The sequence below is a fragment of the Glycine soja genome, unplaced genomic scaffold, assembly GCF_004193775.1.
Source record: "Glycine soja cultivar W05 unplaced genomic scaffold, ASM419377v2 tig00104511_1_pilon_84547_1256723, whole genome shotgun sequence".
Classification (NCBI taxonomy): domain Eukaryota; kingdom Viridiplantae; phylum Streptophyta; class Magnoliopsida; order Fabales; family Fabaceae; genus Glycine; species Glycine soja.
In genome coordinates, this window is record NW_021144441.1 from 635,732 (window position 1) to 655,684 (window position 19,953).

Here is a 19,953-nt window from a genome sequence, read left to right on the forward strand (position 1 = left end):
ACCTTGTGTTCTCACTTTAAAGAAGGAAAAGGAGGGAAGAATAAGTGTGCGACTGACAACTTCTAGACTAAGTTTTTGAATAAGAACTTTAACAAAAGGTTTTGTGTTAAGGGTGATTGATTAAATATTGGTTTTAACAAAATTTTGTGATACGATCCTTGGAAAAGAAAGTTTTTCAAAACTATTTTTTTGTTTTATTTGATTTAGAACCAATTCACCCCTCCCCCCTCTTGGTTTGTGAATTCCATCATCTTTTTTCATAAGGGACCAACAAAATCAATTCCCCAACAATCAAATACTTCTACCTCTTGCATGTTCTATAGTGCCATTTCATGTCGTCTAGATATGTTGTCAATTCATTGATAGTTATCGCACGATTGTGCATGGCTATGAGCATCTTTGAAGAGTGTAGGCCAATAGAATACAGCTTGAAGGATGTTTGCAACTATTCCTTCTCCATTGAAGTGGCCTCCATATGGTGAGTTGTGACAATCCCAAAGTATGCTAGCTTGTTCTCCCTTTGTTACACATAGCATTAACAAATTATCAACACCAATACGAAAAAGAATAGGGCCATCCCAAACATACCTGGTGACTTCTCGAAAGAACCTATTCCTCTTGTGGAATTTAACACCTTCCTGTGGTTGTGATGGAAGCTCCATTGGAGCTTGTAGGCCTAGGATCTTCTTCATCAATGGATTCCTTTGCTTCTTGGAAGATGAATGGCAGCGGAATGGAAAAAGGGAGAGAGAGAGGAGACGCTACTTCAAGGAGAAGATGAGTCTAGAAGAAGCTCACCACCATAGGAGGCCATGGATAAGAGCTTGGAGGAAGAATGAGATGAATGAAAAATGATAGAACCTAAAATCAACGCAAAAACAAGACTCAAGAGTAGATCTACAAAATTTGAACCATAGAAATGCAAGAACAAGTGTAGATCTTAGATTTAATCGGTTTATTTTTTTGAATCTACTCTAAACAGCACCAAACCACAAGACAATGGAGGATATACATGGAGAACAAGATGAAGAACAAGGAATTAAAGAGAATTCACCGAACAAAAAGATAGAGGAAGCAAAAGAACATCACCTAGATGAAGATGCTCTTGATACCACATGATGCAAGCTCCATTGGAGCTTGTAGGCCTAGGATCTTCTTCATCAATGGATTCCTTTGCTTCTTGGAAGATGAATGGCAGCGGAATGGAGAAAGGGAGAGAGAGAGGAGACGCCACTTCAAGGAGAAGATGAGTCTAGAAGAAGCTCACCACCATAGGAGGTCATGGATAAGAGCTTAGAGGAAGAAGGAGATGAATGAAGGGAGAGGGAGAGAAGAGCACGAAATTTTGTGCTCTAAATGAACTTTGATCATTTGAATATTAAACTTCAGATCTCAAAGCTCATTTAGAGCACAAAATTTCGTGCTCTTCTCTCCCTCTCCCTTCATTCATCTCCTTCTTCCTCCAAGCTCTTATCCATGGCCTCCTATGGTGGTGAGCTTCTTCTAGACTCATCTTCTCCTTGAAGTGGCGTCTCCTCTCTCTCTCCCTTTCTCCATTCCGCTGTCATTCATCTTCCAAGAAGCAAAGGAATCCATTGATGAAGAAGATCCTAGGCCTACAAGCTCCAATGGAGCTTGCATCAAGTTGTCCCGTGGCCTTAAATTTTGCCATGTCAGCAAACCAAGGGTAGTCCTTGTCCTTGAAGCTTACTACCATGAGTGTCTCATCTGGAAATTCTTCTTCGATCTTCTTTTGTGAGTTGCTTAACAAATTTAATTTAATTATATAATAATAATAATCATGATTAACTTTTTTATCATTTATATGTAATTAATGATTATATAATCAATATTAACTTGGTTTATTGTACTCTCATTGATTTATTATGTGTACTTATGATGTATATAAACACAAAATATATTACCAAAAAATATAGCCTAATTTCAATATATTATCAAGAAATAATCAATATTGTTATCTAGTGATATATTTTTACTCATTAAATAGTTTAATTCTTACAACATTATTATAATTAAATGCTCTTAATTAATCAAAAATCAAAATGCCAATCTTATATTTTAATTCAAATCTCCACTCACACAATAATGTCAAGCTTATTTTATTTCTCTCTCTAAATCATCAAAATTAAATCCTACACATTCCACACCACTACAAGTTATTCTTACACTAAAAGACCAAATAACAAATATAACTCCAATAACACATAACAAAAAAAATAAACAAATTTCCAAAGATCATCAAAAAGTTCATCATCAATTAACCTACCAAAATACAAGGAAACAGAGAAACAGATAGAAAAGAAAATGTTTGCTTACCAAAAAAAGAAAGAGAAGAAGAGCTAGAGAAAGAAAAAAATAAATAAATAAAAAGAAAAACGGGAAGCAAAGACAAGAAGAGAAACACTGTTACCAGCGATCGAGCTTAAACACAAACGCAGAGAGCAAAGTTCAATACACATAAATCAGCAACTACAAAAAAAAATAGACAAAAAAAAAAAGAGAGAGACATAACCATAACTCAAGTTTCGAAGATTCGAAAGTAGCAACTGAGCTTCGAGATTTCTATGCAAATTCACGAACTATGCTGAGGTCAGAGCTTAATCAATGCATAGAAACCCTTTTGTTTTTTCTTCAATAAAATTCCAACCCTTAACTTTTTGCACTTCTTGCTCTTTCTTTCTTCCATTGCAATTTCGAAACTTTCAACCTTTTTATTTGTTTATTAATTTATTAATATTACCATTTTTTTTAATTATTTCTCTCTAATTTTGTTCTACTCAGTGATCTCTTCGGGACTCCAAGTTCGTGCGGTGTTGCGAATTTCGCGAAGCAATGAGGGTTTTCTAGATTGGTGCAAGTGGTGCTGTAATGTTCGCTTCTTGGTGCTTCAGACTTAGGGTTTTGATTTGCCATTCAGTTTTGTTGAATTGAATTTGGTTTTAGTGTGTTTTCTTGCGGTTTGATCTCTAGGGTTTTGGGGGTTGGGGAGCTAAGACTTGGCTTTGCATTGTGTGGTGCTGTGGTGTGTGAAATTCGGGAAAAAGGGTAACGGTATTTGGGTTCAAAATTGTTGTTTTCTGTTGGGTTAATGTTGTTAGGATGGTTTGTGCTGCATCTGGTTGTTGTGATTTGCAGAGGTTGTGGTAGTTGATTTGGGGTTGAATGATATGGGGGAGGGGAGGTTTTGGGTTCTTTGGAAGTGGAAGTAGCTGCTGTAATTTGGGTCAAATTGAGGCTGTGTGTGTGGGGGAGGGTTGTATTTTGATTTGTCAGGCAGTGTATGAATCTGTCGATTGAGAAATGCAACCCCAGCTGAGCTCAAGAATCAATTTGGTTGAGTTGAAAGCGCAAATTGTGAAGAGGATTGGAGTGGATAAGTCGAAGCGGTACTTTTATTACTTGAACAGGTTTCTGAGTCAGAAGCTGAGCAAGGCTGAGTTTGACAGGTCATGTTATCGGGTACTTGGCAGGGAGAATCTTCCGTTACACAATCACTTTATAAAGTCAATTTTGAAGAATGCCTGCCAAGCCAAGACCCCACCGCCAGTCCAGCTGACAGGTCCTCCAAAATCAGGAGCACTTGTCAATAATTTATCTCCTGGTAGAGAGGATGGCCACGAACAGAGTGTCGCTAACTTCCAAAATCAGAATGCTTCCATTTGGTCCAATGGGGTTTTGCCGGTTTCCCCACGTAAGTCAAGATCTGGAGTGCGTGATCGGAAGCTTAAAGATAGGCCGAGCCCTCTTGGACCAAATGGAAAAGTTGATTCTGTTGCTCATCAATCCACAGCTACAGAAGAAAGTGGTAGTAAGGTTGATATGGAGAATGGAATTCTTACTCCATGCGATTATCAAAGATCAATGCAGCATCTTCAGGCAGTTGATGAGCTACCTGAGAATGGTATGGGGGATGTTATTCAAAGGCCTCTGGAAAAACCGAGGATACATGGTAAAGGGCCAATCGAAGTATCAATTGTTGAAGATGGGGAAGAGGTGGAGCAGTTAAACCGCCTCAATTTCTCTAGAAGTCCCTTGATAGCACCACTTGGGATTCCTTACTGCACTGCAAGTGTCGGTGGGGCCCGCAAGGCATTGCCAGTGAATAGCACTAGTGATTTTGTTAGTTGTTGTGACAGTGGTAGGTTATCTGATACAGATACATTGAGAAGGCGCATGGAGCAGATCACAACAGTTCTGGGTCTTGGAGGCGTTTCTAGGGAATGTGCAAATATGTTGAATAATGTGTTAGATGTGTACTTGAAACGGTTGATAAGGTCTTGTGTTGATTTAGTGGGGGCTAGGTCCGGAAATGAGCCGAGGAAGCTCCCTGTCTCAAAACAGCAGATTCAGGGGAAGGTCATTAATGGCATCTGGCCAAATAATCATTTACATGTGCCGAGTGCTGGGGGGCTGGCAGAACCTGAGCCCGAACACACACCACCACACTCAGTATCTTTACATGATTTTAAAGTTGCTATGGAGCTAAATCCACAGCAACTTGGAGAAGATTGGCCACTACAGTTGGAGAAAATCTCTGTGCAATCATTTGAGGAATAACACATCTTTGAAGATTTTTTTAAGCAAAGGTTGGGTCTGCTTCTGGTTCTGATGGCTCGGCCATGGTTGGTGATCATTGGCACACTTAGCACTGTTCTTATTGCCAGGATGAACCAGATGACCCCCCAAATGGAGAACTTCTAGTCCTTCCAGGATCAAATACTGATTTTTAGCTTCAAAATGTCTTATCTCTGCTGTTTGCAGGGCTAGGATGGTTCGGAGATTCATTTATCTGCAACCAAGGGTAATATCAAATGAGGCCCAGGATTGGTTGCACTGTTGTATGTTTAGCATTGGTGTTGGCTGTATTTGTCGTTGCTAGAGCCTAGAGATCTTAAGGCTTTTGCTTCCTTCGCAGCCAATGAAAAAGAAGATTCAGAAAGTTTTGCAGGGAAACTGTTGAGTAGCTGGGATCAAGGAACTAAGACATGTATAAGAACCAAAGGGTTGTTCTGTATCTATTTTTAGAATATGAGGATTGATTGAAATTCAATATCAATAACACGTCAATTAAATTTTCCTTTGATGATTTCAGTTTTAAGTTTGAACTCCATCACTCCAACTTTCACCATTACTTGTAGTGATTTTTGTTTTGTATTTTAGTTCAAATTAATTTTGGTGACAATAAATGAATTTCTAATCTTATGTTAGACTTTTAAATTATGTCATCAATATAATATAAATAGTCTTTATTTATATGAATGATTAGTGAGATATTTATCAATTTGAGATTTGAGTAGTTTTATAACTTATAGTATCTGATATCAGGAATGATTTTATTAGTTTGGAATTAAATGCCTAAATTGTGTGGAAATTCAACTTGGAAGGAACCTTATTAAACAGTGTTCCAGAGAATAAGGTATTGGTAAGTTACTTGTTCAAAGTCAGACAGATTGGTAAAAGTTACCTGCAAGTGGCTTGTTGTGTATGTTACTCGTGGATGGACCCCTACCGGAGGATTGATAATATTTTGAATCCGAACCATTTGCATTCGTTAATCATGCAAAGAAATGATCTAGTAACCAATCTTCAGGTTCTTTTAGACAAAATGTCTACTTTTGACTTTTAATCCATGATTTTGCCATTTGCCTTGGTTTTCTACAATGATTTCAGCAAGCAGCTGTGCAATTTACAGAAAAGTGAAAGAGAATTAAGTCGTGAGATATGTACAGGTTTACAGGTTGGTGGAAAATGAAAAAATTAACATGTTTGAGCCCTAGGGTGCAAAAGCCATTGGATCCAACGTGGTGCATTGATATAAATATTGAAATGGATTCAACACTGAATCGATTAGAAATGTTTATCTGTAATTGATCACTGAAAGGTCGTAACACATTTGCTTTTGTGTGCTTCCAGTAAGATCGCATAATTCCAATAATATTGAAAATTATATTTTAAGTGATGTTCTGTTCTGTACTTCTATTCTTGCATTAAAACCCACCTGATAAATGCACAATTAATTGCTTATCAGGGTTAGGATTTTAGATAGATTTTACCATTATTATATACATCAAATTTCTTGTGTATTACCAATGAGAAAAGTTCAAACTTAAATATGAAAGGCTAGACTGTTGTATATACTTGTATACCATGGTGGGGACATACTAATGTAAGAACTGCTATGTCCAGATGCATGTAGGCAAATTGCTGAGTAGTACCATCTGAACCAAACATTGAAAATTTGTGTTTATTTTATATATGCATACTGAATTACTGACTCATTTCATGCTTATTATTTAGAAAATTGAGATTGCATTTTGTCTGCATCGCTTGTTGTAACTTTCTAAGGCCATTTAAGTGGCTTTTGTGCTTTCCATCATCCTGGCATTCTTCTGCAAGCACATCAAAGTTTTGGAGGTTCTTATAAGTAGCCAGGGGAAGCTATGAAGGCATATTCATGGTGGCTTTGTAGCAAATGACATAATAATGAGCAAAGACCTAGGAAAAATTGCATGTAACATGTGCCAGAACTAGTTATGGCAAGTAACTGCTGAAACCAATGAAGTTATGTAAATAGCTGTTCTTTTTATCTAATCTTTTAACTTCTGTAGGGAAGTGTTAAAGACCCTCCTCCGTTCACGGTTATTAATGGAATGTATTGAATATATTGATTGCCTGAATTAATTGAAATGTGTAAACTTCTGGTAAAGTGAAAGAAAAAAAAAACACTGTTCAGAAGCAGCTGAATCCTTGTAAGTGATTATTGATTACTAATAATTTATGATTATTGGTTAACAACATTTTTTGGTTAGAAAACACATTAGTCCATTAATCAAATGATAAATATTTTTAGTGAATAAATAACTATCTCATAGTAATTTATGTACAGACTAGGGTAGTGTTTTGTAAACAAGTTATATCAAGAAAAAACATAATAGGGTTAATATAATTTTAGTTTCCTATTTTGTTTGATCCATAGTTTTGGTTCCTATATTTTAAAATAGAGACATTTGATTCACTTGTTTTAAAAAAATTATAATTTTAGTCTCCTATTTCAAAATAGCGACATTTGGTTCTATTTTACAAAATTTACAATTTTGGTCAAATTCTCAAATTTGTCTACATTTTTATTTTTATTTTGATCAAGTTGAAAACCTAACATATTCATTTAAGGTATCATGAAAGAATAATTTAATTAATTATAATGTAAAAACTAAAATGTAAATAAAATTGAAAATTAGACCAAAATTGTATTTTTTTTTTTTTAAAATATGAAAATCTAAATTGTGAATTTTGTAAAATAGAACAAATGTCTTTATTTTGAAATATGAGGATTAAAATCAATAATTTTTTAAAACAGATGGACCAAATGTCTATATTTTAAAATGTAAGGATCAAAATTTAGAAATTAAGCAAAATAGAAAACCAAAATTACATTTAACCCAACATAATATATGCACTTTGTGTTTATGTTTGACTCATTTTAAAACTAGAATAAAACAGGATCAATGAATTTTAAAAGGGGACATTTTTGTTTCTCCAAAAAGGATGAAATCAAATAAAACAGAATAGAACCACTCTATTGTTTAGATTTTAATGACAAAAATACAAAAAATAAAATAAAATCGTATAGGTATATCTTTCTCGATCTCTCTTAGTGCAACTATACAAGTGCTTCTCAATTGTTCCCTACTTTCAAGTATATTTTCAATTTGCATTGCAGTTGTTTTACTTGTGTTACTAGTAAGTTGCATTACACTTGTTGCTCAAGTAATGACTAGCCTTGAATAGAGCATTCCTTTTTCCTTATGCTTTTGTTCATGCTATTATCAGAATAATAAAATCTTGGATTATAAAAAAATAAAAAGATAAAAACTAGTAGTTTGTTAGTTAATTGTTGATAGTTGATAGAAAATTAATAGTTTGATATAAGGTTAACCCAATGAATGGAAAAGGGTGAAGGGGGGAGGGGGAGTGGTTGGTTCGAATCCTTCAACTGACATTTCTAACAATCTAACATTTGCTGATAAAAAAAAAGTAAATAAAAAAGATGAGACTATTAGCACGTTCAAGAGTCCATCAAGCCAGGGGCTAAGGTTATTAGTTTTTATGGATGAAGACATTGGCTATGTATGTACATACGATCAATAAGAAGAGGTAAAGAGCATCTATATCTGTATTTTGTACAAAATGAAAAGTAAAAGAAAGGAACAATGCAATCAATGAGGTGAAGATGAATTGGACATTGCTGCCGAGACTTTACAAATAGGGCACCAGTTCTTATGCCGCAACCACTCCTGTATGCAAACCACATGAAATCTATGTTCACATTGCAGATCCCCAACTTCATCTCCAACAACATATTCCTCCTGCACATTAAAGTAAATGTATCCAAACCAGATATTGTAATAAAATGAGAGTTTGATTTATTTACACTGTCAACCAATCAGAAATCATATTATAGTGGAAATCTACACTAAACCTCAACATGTTCCTCTTTTGAGAAAATAAAAGAGAAACACAATTCCCAATGCCTATTCTCTCTCCTAGAAAGGAAGGCGTAAGGCTTTAGAGTACAAATTAGATGTAGAAAGGAAAATGTTTTTGTTATGTCCAAAGCGGGGTAACATTTGTTGTGTCCCCTTTGTTTTTTGATAAATATTATAGAAAAGTATGTGTATGAAAAAGATAAAAAGGTAAGATAGAGATAATTGTATAGAGTGCTAATTATTTGATATAGAAATCAAACGCAGGAATAACATCAGTGACACTTTAAGGTTTACATGAGTCTGACAGCATTAGTGGCTAGTCTTAGATTACTTCTATTTGTGCAAATGTCGGAGACTTATTATACATGAAATAACTAAAATAACTGGCTTTAGTTTAAAATATTTCAAGCCCTGTTTGGATAAGGTTTTCATTAAGCACTTATATAAGAAGAAAATTAGACTGTAAAATGAATTGAATTTCTCCTCCTATAAGTTACAATTAGTTTATGCATAAGTTAAAATAAGCTCGTGTCAAAAAAAGAAGTTAAAATAAGCTTTTGAAAAGGTTAAAATGATAAAAATTTCTATAAATTGGCTAATGCAAAAACTAATTTTAATTTATAAGAGAAGCTTAATCTTTTCTTCTCCTATAAGTACTTATTGAAACATTTATCCAAACAGGGCCTTAGTATAGCTAGATACTAATGGAGCCTTTACAGTGCTATGCATAATAGTTTCTCTAAGCTTGAGACTGAAAATGACTGTCCCTTCATCAACAGACCATTTAGTTTCTCTCGAACCAGATATGCAGATATCAATTAAAATTTGTCAAGTTGAATCCTAGTAACACAAGCAGATGCATTTAAACCATGATGATGTATAATGACACCCATTTGCCATGTGAGCATCATCCTTGCAAAAGTTTTAATAAATGTTATGTAAAAACCTGGCAAATGCAGCATTTGATATCATCCTTATCCTCATTACAACACTCATGTGTATATGCAGACTGATATATACTTCTTTTAAGACATTCAGCAAATGCTTCCTCCGGCAAAGCGGTGCTCACAGTTCCCATCCTCTCTTCTAGAGCTAAAAGTTCCTGTCATCAATCAGAAACTTTTGGAGCTAAGATAACACTAGAAAAAGAAAACTTATAGATTTTTAATACCAAGCATGCTACATCATTAAGGATAGTAGTCCCTTCTCAAAGCCACCTAGTTCGACAAGTTACATTTCCAACCTCTCTCCTTTAACATACTACCTAGTACCTATAAACATCAATTAGAGTAAGCTTCTAATCCCCCAATATTACTTTTAGAAACGTGTTCTAAAGAATATTTTTATCCAAAACTGTTGTATCATACAGCCCACAAAGCACAAACCATTCTAAATTTGATGAAAGAAAAGGAAATAAGAAACTGATTTGTAGAGCCTTATGGCATTAAAATACCTCATAGGACATGTTATCAATATCCAACCGCATGCCTCTGTGGTGATCATAAAAGTTTAATCCATTGAGGAATAAGTTGGTCTCCAACAAAAGAATTTGCTGCAAAGACACGAGACGAAAAGTTGTCAAATAACTGCCCAGCTAAGTTGAGTTAACTTTTAGTCAAGAATTACCTCATGGGTTAGTTCTGCATCTTGTTCAATCCTCTCAAGTGCCAATAATACCTACATACAATAAAATATAGTACTTTATTTTAGGCTCTCTCGTCAAAGACCATGATATTAAATATGTTCTCCTCTACTATGTTCAAACTGAAAATCACCTCTGCAATACCACCCATATTGTAATGTCCAAAGCTATCTCTATTTATTAGAGAATGAGTGATGTCATCTTCAGCAGGAGACACAGGCATAACACCACTTAACTGCTCACTGCTATTGCCTGGTCTACCATAAGAGCTTGAGCCACTTAAAGGAGTCTCCATAGAAGTATGATATGAAAAGCCAGGAGCATTAAGATCACCAGAATGAGGTGAAAGGGGTACAATAACAGGGGACTCACTGGTTGGCAAAGGGTTTTCATTTCCTTGGCTAGAAAACCTTGCCCTGGCTTGACCACTAATTGATCTTGGAGTTCTTACTGATGCCACGCTGGTGTTCCGGTGAGAAGGAATATTTCTAGATCTTCTTGAGTTGGATATAGATATGCCATTTCTGGAGCCAAAATTCCTTCCTTCCAGTGAAGACCCAGTGATATTCTTCCCCCTACCAGTGGAACTATCTCCCCCTTCACAGTTTCCCTTTTTTATTGTATCCTTCCTTCTATTAAGGCTTGAATCTGATGATGAACAACCAGATCGGACGACATCAGATATAGAGTTGCATTTGAGGTTCCTTAACCCATAACTGCTGGAAACAGCCTGTCTCACTGCACCAGTGCTTTTAATTTCTTGCCCACGCAATCCAGCTCTTTGATTTAAATTCCTTTGAGATCTAGTATTTGATACTGCACTGGAACTTCCTACTTCCATCAATATTGCATTACTAGACTCTGTATTTTCCCCTTCAGCTAGAGGCCCTCTCCGAATTTCTTCTGTTGGAGGGATGAGCTCTGAAAATTCTGGTCCATCCTGTACACTACTAGTTTCAGATGAATCTGCCTCAAACTGAGAGGATAATGTTTTCCTAGGTTCTAAAAGTCGTTTGGCTGGGTTACTAGTAGTTCTAGAGGAACTTCCAATTGCTCCCTTGCTACTTGAAGAGGACTGGTATGAAGGCCTCAAAGATTTACCTTTTTCAGAACATCTGACTTGAGCAACTTTGGGAAGATTGGCTCGGCTACTGCAACCCAATCGGCTACAAATTTGACGATTTCGATCTCTAGTATTAGCAGTATCTCTAAATACATGGCTCATTCCCTTTCTAGGGAATACCATCCCATCTACACCTCTTTTACCAGAATACTCATCCATCAATTGTTTATTAGCTTCAAATCTGCAACACAATGACATGAAATAGTAGTAATCAGATAATCAAAGACTATACAGGGGCATGATATTAGAGAAAATCATGAGGATGGAAGTAGCAGCAACTGGTAAGCATAAAATAACATACAATCTTTCAAGATTGTCAAAAGCAGAATATAGATTGTATGTGAAAATAGTTTTAAATGATTCTCAATGATGATTTATAAGCATAATCAAGTTGCAACTTAACACACTCCCCCAAACTAGAAGCCCTACTTGCACAACATAAATTTGAAGTTTGGAATTTGGACTACAATCAAGAAAGTAGGAATTTCCCACTTTTATGATTTTGAATAAGCTTTATAAATTAAATGGCATATCTAGAAATCATCCAAACTTGTCATGTATAATAACTATTTTTTTGTAATAATTCCTTATTTGTAATCTTCATTATTTGAATTGGAAGAAAGCTCTTACATCAAGCATACACAATAATCTTCATTTTTAAAGCATATTGCTTGAACAAGCTAATATAAAATTCCACATGTTCAATCAGACTCAAGGAATTTGAGCTATACAAAAGCACTTGTATTAAATATTTATTATAGTTATAATTTATAACAGTTAGAAAACAGTCAATATAGAATTTTTTTGCTGGTGTACAAAAATGAGAAAAGTAAATAAAAAAAAACTTCGTACCCCATTGCCCGGAGGCTCTTCGCTATGCGAAGGTATGGGGGAGGGATATTGTACGCAGCCTTACCCTTGCATATGCAAAGAGGCTGTTTCCGGATTCGAACCCATGACCAACAAGTCACCAAGGCACAACTTTACCGCTGCACCAGGGCTCGCCCTCGAGAAAAGTAAATACAAATGAAAAATAAAGTTAATTCCACATGATAAATAAAACACTCTAAACTCGGATGATAAAAAGTTTAAGAAAATCAGCAACAAACCTTCACCAAACAGTCAATACTTTTAGTAAGAAGCTAAATTGATTTATTGAATCTTCCAAGCAGCCTGATACAAACCATGCAAACATGTTCTAGAGCTTTGAGCACAAATCTACAAAGATATGCCTACTTTGGCTACTGGAAGACTCACTCCAATGGCTACCTAGTTTCTACAACCACTACAGTGTGCTTACATATTTATACAACACTAAAGAAGATTACAGTAAACTAATGGAGTCTAGCAATATTCACATAATCATATATCATTGACCAACAAGGAACTCCTTGTTCAACTTCTCAGAACCAACAACATGCCATTCTATCTCAAAATGGTATCGTTAGATAGACATGCCACAAGTTAGAACAGATTTGGATTTTGTTTAATGTTTGGTCTGGTGTATCTAGAAAAATAACAAAACAGGACACAAGATTAGAAACATGGTTAGTTTTGGTTCTACTAAAAGGGTGGCAGCAAGAACAGAACAGACCATTCAATTCCCTTTTGTTCATGTGACAAACTCTACCAACATGTATACATAGCTTAATTACATAATCCAACCATAGCCATATTTACACAAGTTATTATCATTATAAGCTGATAACACCATTTAATTGGGGTGCTAGTGACCTCAAAACTTCAATCATTAATAAAAAATATTCAGCTGAAAGGAACAATTCAAAACAGGGGGAAAAAAAAACAGAAGAAACAAATACATGATTAGATGATGATCAGCAGAAAACACCATGAAACCAAACTGCAAAGCAACATTTATGAATTGATCATGGAAGAATCAACTAACAAACTAAGTTACGAGATAAAAATCCTCAATGAAAAATATTAAAAAAAGCTGGTTTTTTATAATAAAATTGATAACTAAATGGCCCATAATTTCATCCCCAAAAAGAGGGTGTCGCTTCGTTTATGAAGGACACAACTTCACCCCACCGCACAACATCAGTGACAATAAAAAAAAAAAACAAGCAAACCCTTTTCAACAAAAATTCTTAGCTCGAAACATTAAAAAAAAAAAAAACAAACAAACAAACGCTCCCATGAATTTGAGCTACAAGAACGATGAAAAATAAAGAAGAAAAAGAAAAAACTAAAACTGAATCCGGTTTTCTCAATTCAATTTCTGGGTATAACGATGATCAAACCAACATATATTATATTTACGGTTTCAGTTCGGGTCGACAATGATTACCCGAATTTCTTCGTGTAAAAAGAAGGATTAAAGAAGAGAGAACACAACAGGAGTAGGGAAAAAATTGAGAATTTTTAAGTGAATTCAATAGCTTCACACCTTATGCTGCTGTTATTGGTGTTGATGGTGGTGGAGGTGGTGATGGTGTTGTTCTTCTTTGGCCTTAGAAACAGAAAAAAGAGTTTCAGAGAGAAAGAAAAGAAGTGTTTAGAGAAGAGAGAGGGAGAGGGAAAAGTGCAAAACGTGTGGGAATGATCCAATGCTGAGGTAGACAACATTTCTTTTCTTTAACACACTATCTTTTCCAAAGCTAACGAAAAAAGCAGCACCTAAATATTTTATTAATTAAAAATTAGTAAGCACTTGAGAATAAATGATAATGTTGGATGTTTATGAACAGATAAAACCGAAAAATAAAAAAAATAAAAAACAAAATCTAATGGATCAAAATTTGAAAAAAAAAACTTTTTAGATTAATCAGATTTAGATTTAATTTTAAAATTCAATACAAACAAAACCAAAAGTTATGTATGCATATACATTTTTATAAATAAATTTATAGGGTTTTATATTACCCTTACCTTACCTGCTCACATTTTTATTTTATAAAATTATAGCATAACTTATATTTATATGTAAAAAGTGTGAAAAGTCTATTTGGTTGAAGATAATTTCTAATAATTATTTGATTAAAGGTCCATAAGTATAATTATTAAGTTATGTAAATTTACTTTTAATAGTATATATTTGAAGAGTTTTATTACAGTTAAAATTCTATAAATTAATAATGTGAGGACCGAAAAAATTTATTAATTTAGAGAGTTATTAATTTATCAATAAATTAATAATTATTAATTTAAAGAATTTTTAAGTAATTATATTGTACATATCAAACAAAAAGGTAAATTAGTCTATGTCTCTTAGTATTAAGTTGCAGCGAACTTTCGGATTCAACGTAAATTAGTAATTAATGTATTCATATGCATTGGAAATCAATAATGACTTTTGAACACTCTTCACAACTTCATGATACAATACAAAAATACAACAGATGAACTCCAAATAGACTTGAACTGTAAAGGAAAACAGACAACTATTGAATCATATTTCAATAGAGTGTAATATTTTTTTTTTCAGTTTCTATGAATTATTAATTTATAATTTTCTTGAAATCAAAAATTATAAAGAGATCTCACGAAAAATTATTATCTTATTATTTTATCGAGTTTTTCAATTTTTTACATTGACCCAATTCGGGACCTCACAAATTTATTATTTTAGAGAGTTTATTAATTTATTGATTATTAATTTAAAGAGTTTCTACTGTATTAGTTATTTATTAACTTATAAAAAAGATATTTAATATTTTAAATTATTTTTATTATGTTTATTATATATTATCATTTATTTAATACTTTCTCTAAAGAAAAAGAAAAATAAAATTAAATTAAAAAATTGATCTAATTCAAACTACTTTAAATTGGATCGAATTTAACTTAAATTTTTAGTTAAATTGATTGAATGATTAATTAAAAAAATCGAAGTAATTCGAACGTTTCTGTTCAAAATTCATTCAATTCAATCCACAAATATCCCAATACTATGTATCTAGGATGTTTTATTCTATTACAATAAAGATTGTTTTATTCTATTACAATAAAGATTGTGTAAGATAAATTTATTAGGTTTATAACAACGGCCTTATAATCAGAACAATTTTTTATTAATGGATGAGAAAAAAAGATTATACACTTTATATTTTTTGTTTTACTTTCACTTTATATTATTATTTAATCATAATTTATTAGTATATATAATAAATTTATTGATTTTTATACCAGTAATTTATGATTAAAAGATAATATAAAATTTTATTTTTGTATTATTATTAAACTCTTTATTGATAATCTTACAATTACAATAAATACTTTTTTAATCCATTAATAATTTAAAAAAACAAAGGGAGGTAACCGGAAAAGATGGCTTGGGGTGCTGGTCCGTGATAAGGCGAACGGGAATGGATTTTTTCTTTTTTTATCTTGATTTTTCTCACGATAAGTTATCAATGGGATTTAATTGGTATACAATTAATAATGTAAGGATTTTTCATAACTTCAACCAATCATACAATATCAGATCTTTAAAATAAAATTAAATATTATTTTAAAAATCATAATAACATTAATTGTAATTTGTGATTGATTGATACTATAAAAAAATTTATACCGATGTATATCAATTAAACTCTTACAAATATTGATAAGTTTAGATAATATTTTTTTTCTCACTCTATCATATTGAATTATAAAGAGCCATTAAGTTATCGCTGATTAATAGTTTACTTAAGGAAAATGCTAATACACTCACACCAATTTTTTAATTATGAGTGCATTAATAACCAACACTACAATATTTGAATAAAAAATCATTAAGTTTCTCTGTTTTAATTTAATTTAAGAATATTATAATCAATTTCTCAAAATATCATTTTTTTCTCCTCTCATATCTTACCACCTCTCTTAATTATTCAAACTCTCTCCTCTCTCCCAAGTATTAAATATTCAATTTATCTCTCCTTTTTCCTCTCTCACCTATTATGAAAATATATATATATATATATATATATATATATATATATATATATATTTTAATTTATAGTATCTTTATTTTCAGGAAGTAAATCAGATTGATATAAAAATATAAGTTTTTTCCTAAATTAATAAGAAAATATGAAAATATCTTTCTAGGAACCGAAAGAAGAAAAAACTAGGGTACATAAACACCAAACAACCCTCCACTATATATCCAATGATTAATTAAACTAGAATCAAAATATACACATGTGTATGTAAAAACCAATTAAAATCGGAACTGAAAATTTAATTGAGATTCAAGCAGCTGCACATACATAGCGGAAGGAAAAAAAATGTGGGTGAAGATTCGTAAAAATGAAATAATTACTGTCAAGAAACAACGAAAATAAGAAACATTAGGGAAAAACCAACATTTTCAAATTAATCTGATTTACTCTCCTTTAATATGCACTTAATATTTTATATAAAAAATACAATCAATTAAAATATACATTTATTTATATATAATACAGATTTTTATAATAAATTTATAGTATGGTGAGAGGTGAGAAAGAAGAGAGGAGAGAGTTTAAATATCTAATGTTGTTTAGAAATGAGAGAGGAGATAAAAATGATGTTTTAAAAAATTGATTATAATATCTTTAAATTATAGTGTTTGTTGCTAATGGACTGATATTATATGAGTGCATTAGCTTTACTTGATCATGTAATATTTTTTAAGTTGTCATTTTATCTTTAATTGTTAGATATAAAGTGATTTATAAGTGACTAATGATGTAAAAAGTATATTAAAATTAATCTTTTAAAATGAATTTAATTAAGATATACAGATAGTGTAAATATACTTTGCACTATCATTTATGTAAAATGAAATTGTTTATTTTTATAATAATTAATTTAAAAGTTATATCTAAAATAAATTATAATTAGTTAATAGTATAAAAATATTTATATTAGTAGTATAACAAAATTTAATCTATTAAAATTTTAATTTAAGTTTATTAATTAAGTTAGTATAGTCTCCGTCAGTGATAATTTTAATGCATCTTATATTTGAATTGAACGAAATGAATTTTTTTTCCGTTGTTTAATTTTTCTCAATAGGCTTAAACTGTATTATTATCTTAATTTTGTGATCTTTATAATTTAGTATTAAATATACTAATTATAAAAAACTTATATTTTATATTTCATTTCATTGAAGAAAATAATATTTTCTTATCATATATTACCTCTTTTTATCATACGTAATTTTATTATAATTAATTTGTATAAATTTTAATATACTACAATATATTGGAAATTGAATTTAACGTAAATATATTTACTCATTCACTAAGAAGTAAATTTATCTTAAAAAAAACTCTCATCGCCACGAAGAAACGTGATGATTTGGATTGAGTGTTGGGAGTGTAGCTTAAATGAATAACTAACTTGAGGTTCATTTTTTTAGTTGTGTTTGTGGTGCGTGAAAACAAAAGAAAGCATAGGCAATTTGGCAAAAGAACTGAACCTCAACATTTTACCACAAAATCACTTTTTCAATTCTCACCACTTCTCCATCGTACCCGTAACGGGGTTGATAAGTGATTTTTCCTTTTCTTTTACCTAAAATTTTGACGTTTGCGTATAACTTAGACCACTTATGTTTTATCTACTAAAAAAGAAAAAAAAAATAAGACCACTTAAAAATAAGTCATGAACGAAAAATGTTATTCAATAATTTTATATATTGTATGTGTATATGTGTAAGTTTATGTAAATGGTATTTGATTGTATGATATTTGGTAATGTGAAAAGGAAATATAACTTTTTTTTTCATTTGATTATTCATTGAAAAATCAGTGTAACTAACCCTAAAATAAATGAGAATCTTTGTTTTGAAATGGTTTAATGTGCTAAGAAGCACTAATACGTCACTCAAAACAATTGTCCTATTCGGGCTGGATATACATTGCACTCACGGATGGATTTAGAAGAGACAAGTCACAAGCCTAAGCTGCTAAGCATCATCTCCTTATTTTTTTTTATAAAAAAATTATAATGTAAATTTCAATTTTTTTAATAAAAAAACTATAACTATATAGATATTTATTAATTTTTCCAAATATTTTCTAAAAGAATATGTTAGTAAGGTATAATTTTGTATTAATTAAATTGTTTCAAAATATATTACTTATTAGCATGTTTAAAAAAGTAAATAAAAATATATTAACAAACCTCATTTAATACTTTTATAGGTTAAAATTTGTTCAATTTCAACTTCACTATCGGATATTTTAGATTTTTTTTCATTGTGATGTTATTAGTGTGTGTATCTATCTATTTTATGTAATGATAATTAATATCTATAAAAAAAAATTAGTTGACAATTTTTAGTAAAGTTTTCTCTTTTAATTATATTTTTTTTCTATCTTTAAAACTCAAACTCAAAATCTTAATTAAGATACTTGAACTCAATTTTACTTGAATTATTGGTGGATTCATTCTCTATTATATTAATACACTTTAGATATATTTATTCTAACTTGGAATTCAGAGGCAGATATTTGCCCTAAGTTGTAGTTGTCGCCGGCCAACTTCATGTTTGCTCGAAGTGCCATGTTCATAGAATCCTTGGCTTTCAGCAACTGATCTTTTAAGCCCTCGGTGTTTGACGACCCCTATAGGTGTTGGGTGACTATCGACGCTCTAAAAAGGAAGGCTCAAAAGTTGGCCCAATTGGCCACACTGCGCCTCTATTTAGCACCTGGTGGCCATCCTCTAAAATCATCTTCGATTGGACCAGACGATCCAACTGAAAGTTATTGTTGAAAAAGCTTTGATTTGTCAAAGCCACAAGGTTGCCCAAAGTGGAGACAATGGAAGGTTGGATCTCAAGCGTTGACTGCTTGAGCCTTTTATCCCGGGAGGTGCCTTCCGAGTGCTCGAAGTATTCCCCCAAGCCACTTCGATGGTCCTGGTGGCTCTGCTTCTTATGCTTTTGCTTCCCCCTGTGATCCTTGCTGATGGGGGGCACCACATCAATCGAAACCTCATGAGGCCCCAGTGCTCAGTTGGCATCAGCATTTGGTGTAAATCCATCAGGGGTTGCCATTCGAGCCCGCCTAGCTTGGCGGAAAGACTTCATATTGGCTCTAGCTTGCGCCATGATTCCTACAAAATAACACAAGTGATAAAATTGAGAAGTTGGAGCAAAAAATAAATAAATACAACTGAAAAGGAAACAATACAAACCCTTTAGGTCACAGACACGATCCAAAGACTGCAAAAGGACCACTAGGTGTCAAGCAGGTAGTTACCGAGGAAGAGATTCGAGGAATTTGAGGTCTCAACGTTTGTTGGCACTCAACAACTTCTTTGGGTACTTGTCATATTGTTGAGGACACTGTTGCCAGTAGAAGAGGGACAGTAGGTTGGTCAAGCCTGATTCATGGGTAGAGCATGAAAAGTAGGTTCCTACCTCTTTATCGACTCACGTATACTCTGGAAGCGTGATGGGAGGAGGCAAACACTTTTCCTTTAGCACGGGGCGCCTCCTAGGCTGAAAGGACTTTCCTGCTTCAATTGCAGCGGCAACCACTAGAACCGCAATGCTCTCTCTCACCTTTTTAAGCCACATTGGGCAGAAGCTGGCTCAAAAAAGTCGACAAGTCGCTAGACCCCTTGATTCCCGAGAGGTCAACCGAACTAGAAAAAACCAATCCTAAGGAAGGGGAATCGGACGACACATCAAAAACCTTGTTGTCGAACCCTAGAACCTTAGACTCGCTTCC

The 19,953-nt window shown here is 32.7% G+C and overlaps 2 protein-coding genes across 3 annotated transcripts; one reads left to right on the plus strand and one right to left on the minus strand.

Moving 5' to 3' along the window:
* The first annotated feature begins 2,373 nt into the window (after nucleotides 1–2,373).
* On the plus strand, nucleotides 2,374–5,112 carry LOC114404562. The gene is made up of 2 exons (XM_028367473.1): nucleotides 2,374–2,610; nucleotides 2,803–5,112. The coding sequence occupies exon 2, from the start codon at nucleotides 3,322–3,324 to the stop codon at nucleotides 4,576–4,578; it is 1,257 nt and encodes a 418-aa protein (XP_028223274.1). The 5' UTR covers nucleotides 2,374–2,610; nucleotides 2,803–3,321; the 3' UTR covers nucleotides 4,579–5,112.
* A 2,938-nt stretch (nucleotides 5,113–8,050) lies between these two features.
* LOC114404559 (probable E3 ubiquitin-protein ligase HIP1) lies at nucleotides 8,051–13,847 on the minus strand. 2 transcript variants are annotated; one of them, XM_028367469.1, is made up of 6 exons: nucleotides 13,683–13,847; nucleotides 10,283–11,453; nucleotides 10,134–10,184; nucleotides 9,961–10,059; nucleotides 9,454–9,609; nucleotides 8,051–8,387 (listed from the first exon to the last, which is right to left on the minus strand). In XM_028367469.1, the coding sequence occupies exons 2-6, from the start codon at nucleotides 11,429–11,431 to the stop codon at nucleotides 8,238–8,240; spliced, it is 1,605 nt and encodes a 534-aa protein (XP_028223270.1). In that variant the 5' UTR covers nucleotides 11,432–11,453; nucleotides 13,683–13,847; the 3' UTR covers nucleotides 8,051–8,237. The 2 variants fall into 2 exon arrangements, with proteins under 2 accessions (XP_028223270.1, XP_028223269.1); XM_028367468.1 differs by lacking the exon at nucleotides 13,683–13,847 and adding an exon at nucleotides 12,189–12,244.
* Between the last annotated feature and the right edge of the window lie 6,106 nt (nucleotides 13,848–19,953).

Coding starts and splice junctions, on each gene's coding strand:
- LOC114404562 (XM_028367473.1), top strand. CDS start 3,322: ATGCAACCCCAGCTGAGCTCAAGAATCAATTTGGTTGAGTTGAAAGCG.
- LOC114404559 (XM_028367468.1), bottom strand. CDS start 12,229: ATGGGTTCGAATCCGGAAACAGCCTCTTTGCATATGCAAGG. Junction 10,185..10,282: donor ATATGGGTGGTATTGCAGAG/GTGATTTTCAGT, acceptor TATTGTATGTAG/GTATTATTGGCACTTGAGAG. Junction 9,610..9,960: donor TTGATAACATGTCCTATGAG/GTATTTTAATGC, acceptor GATTGATGACAG/GAACTTTTAGCTCTAGAAGA.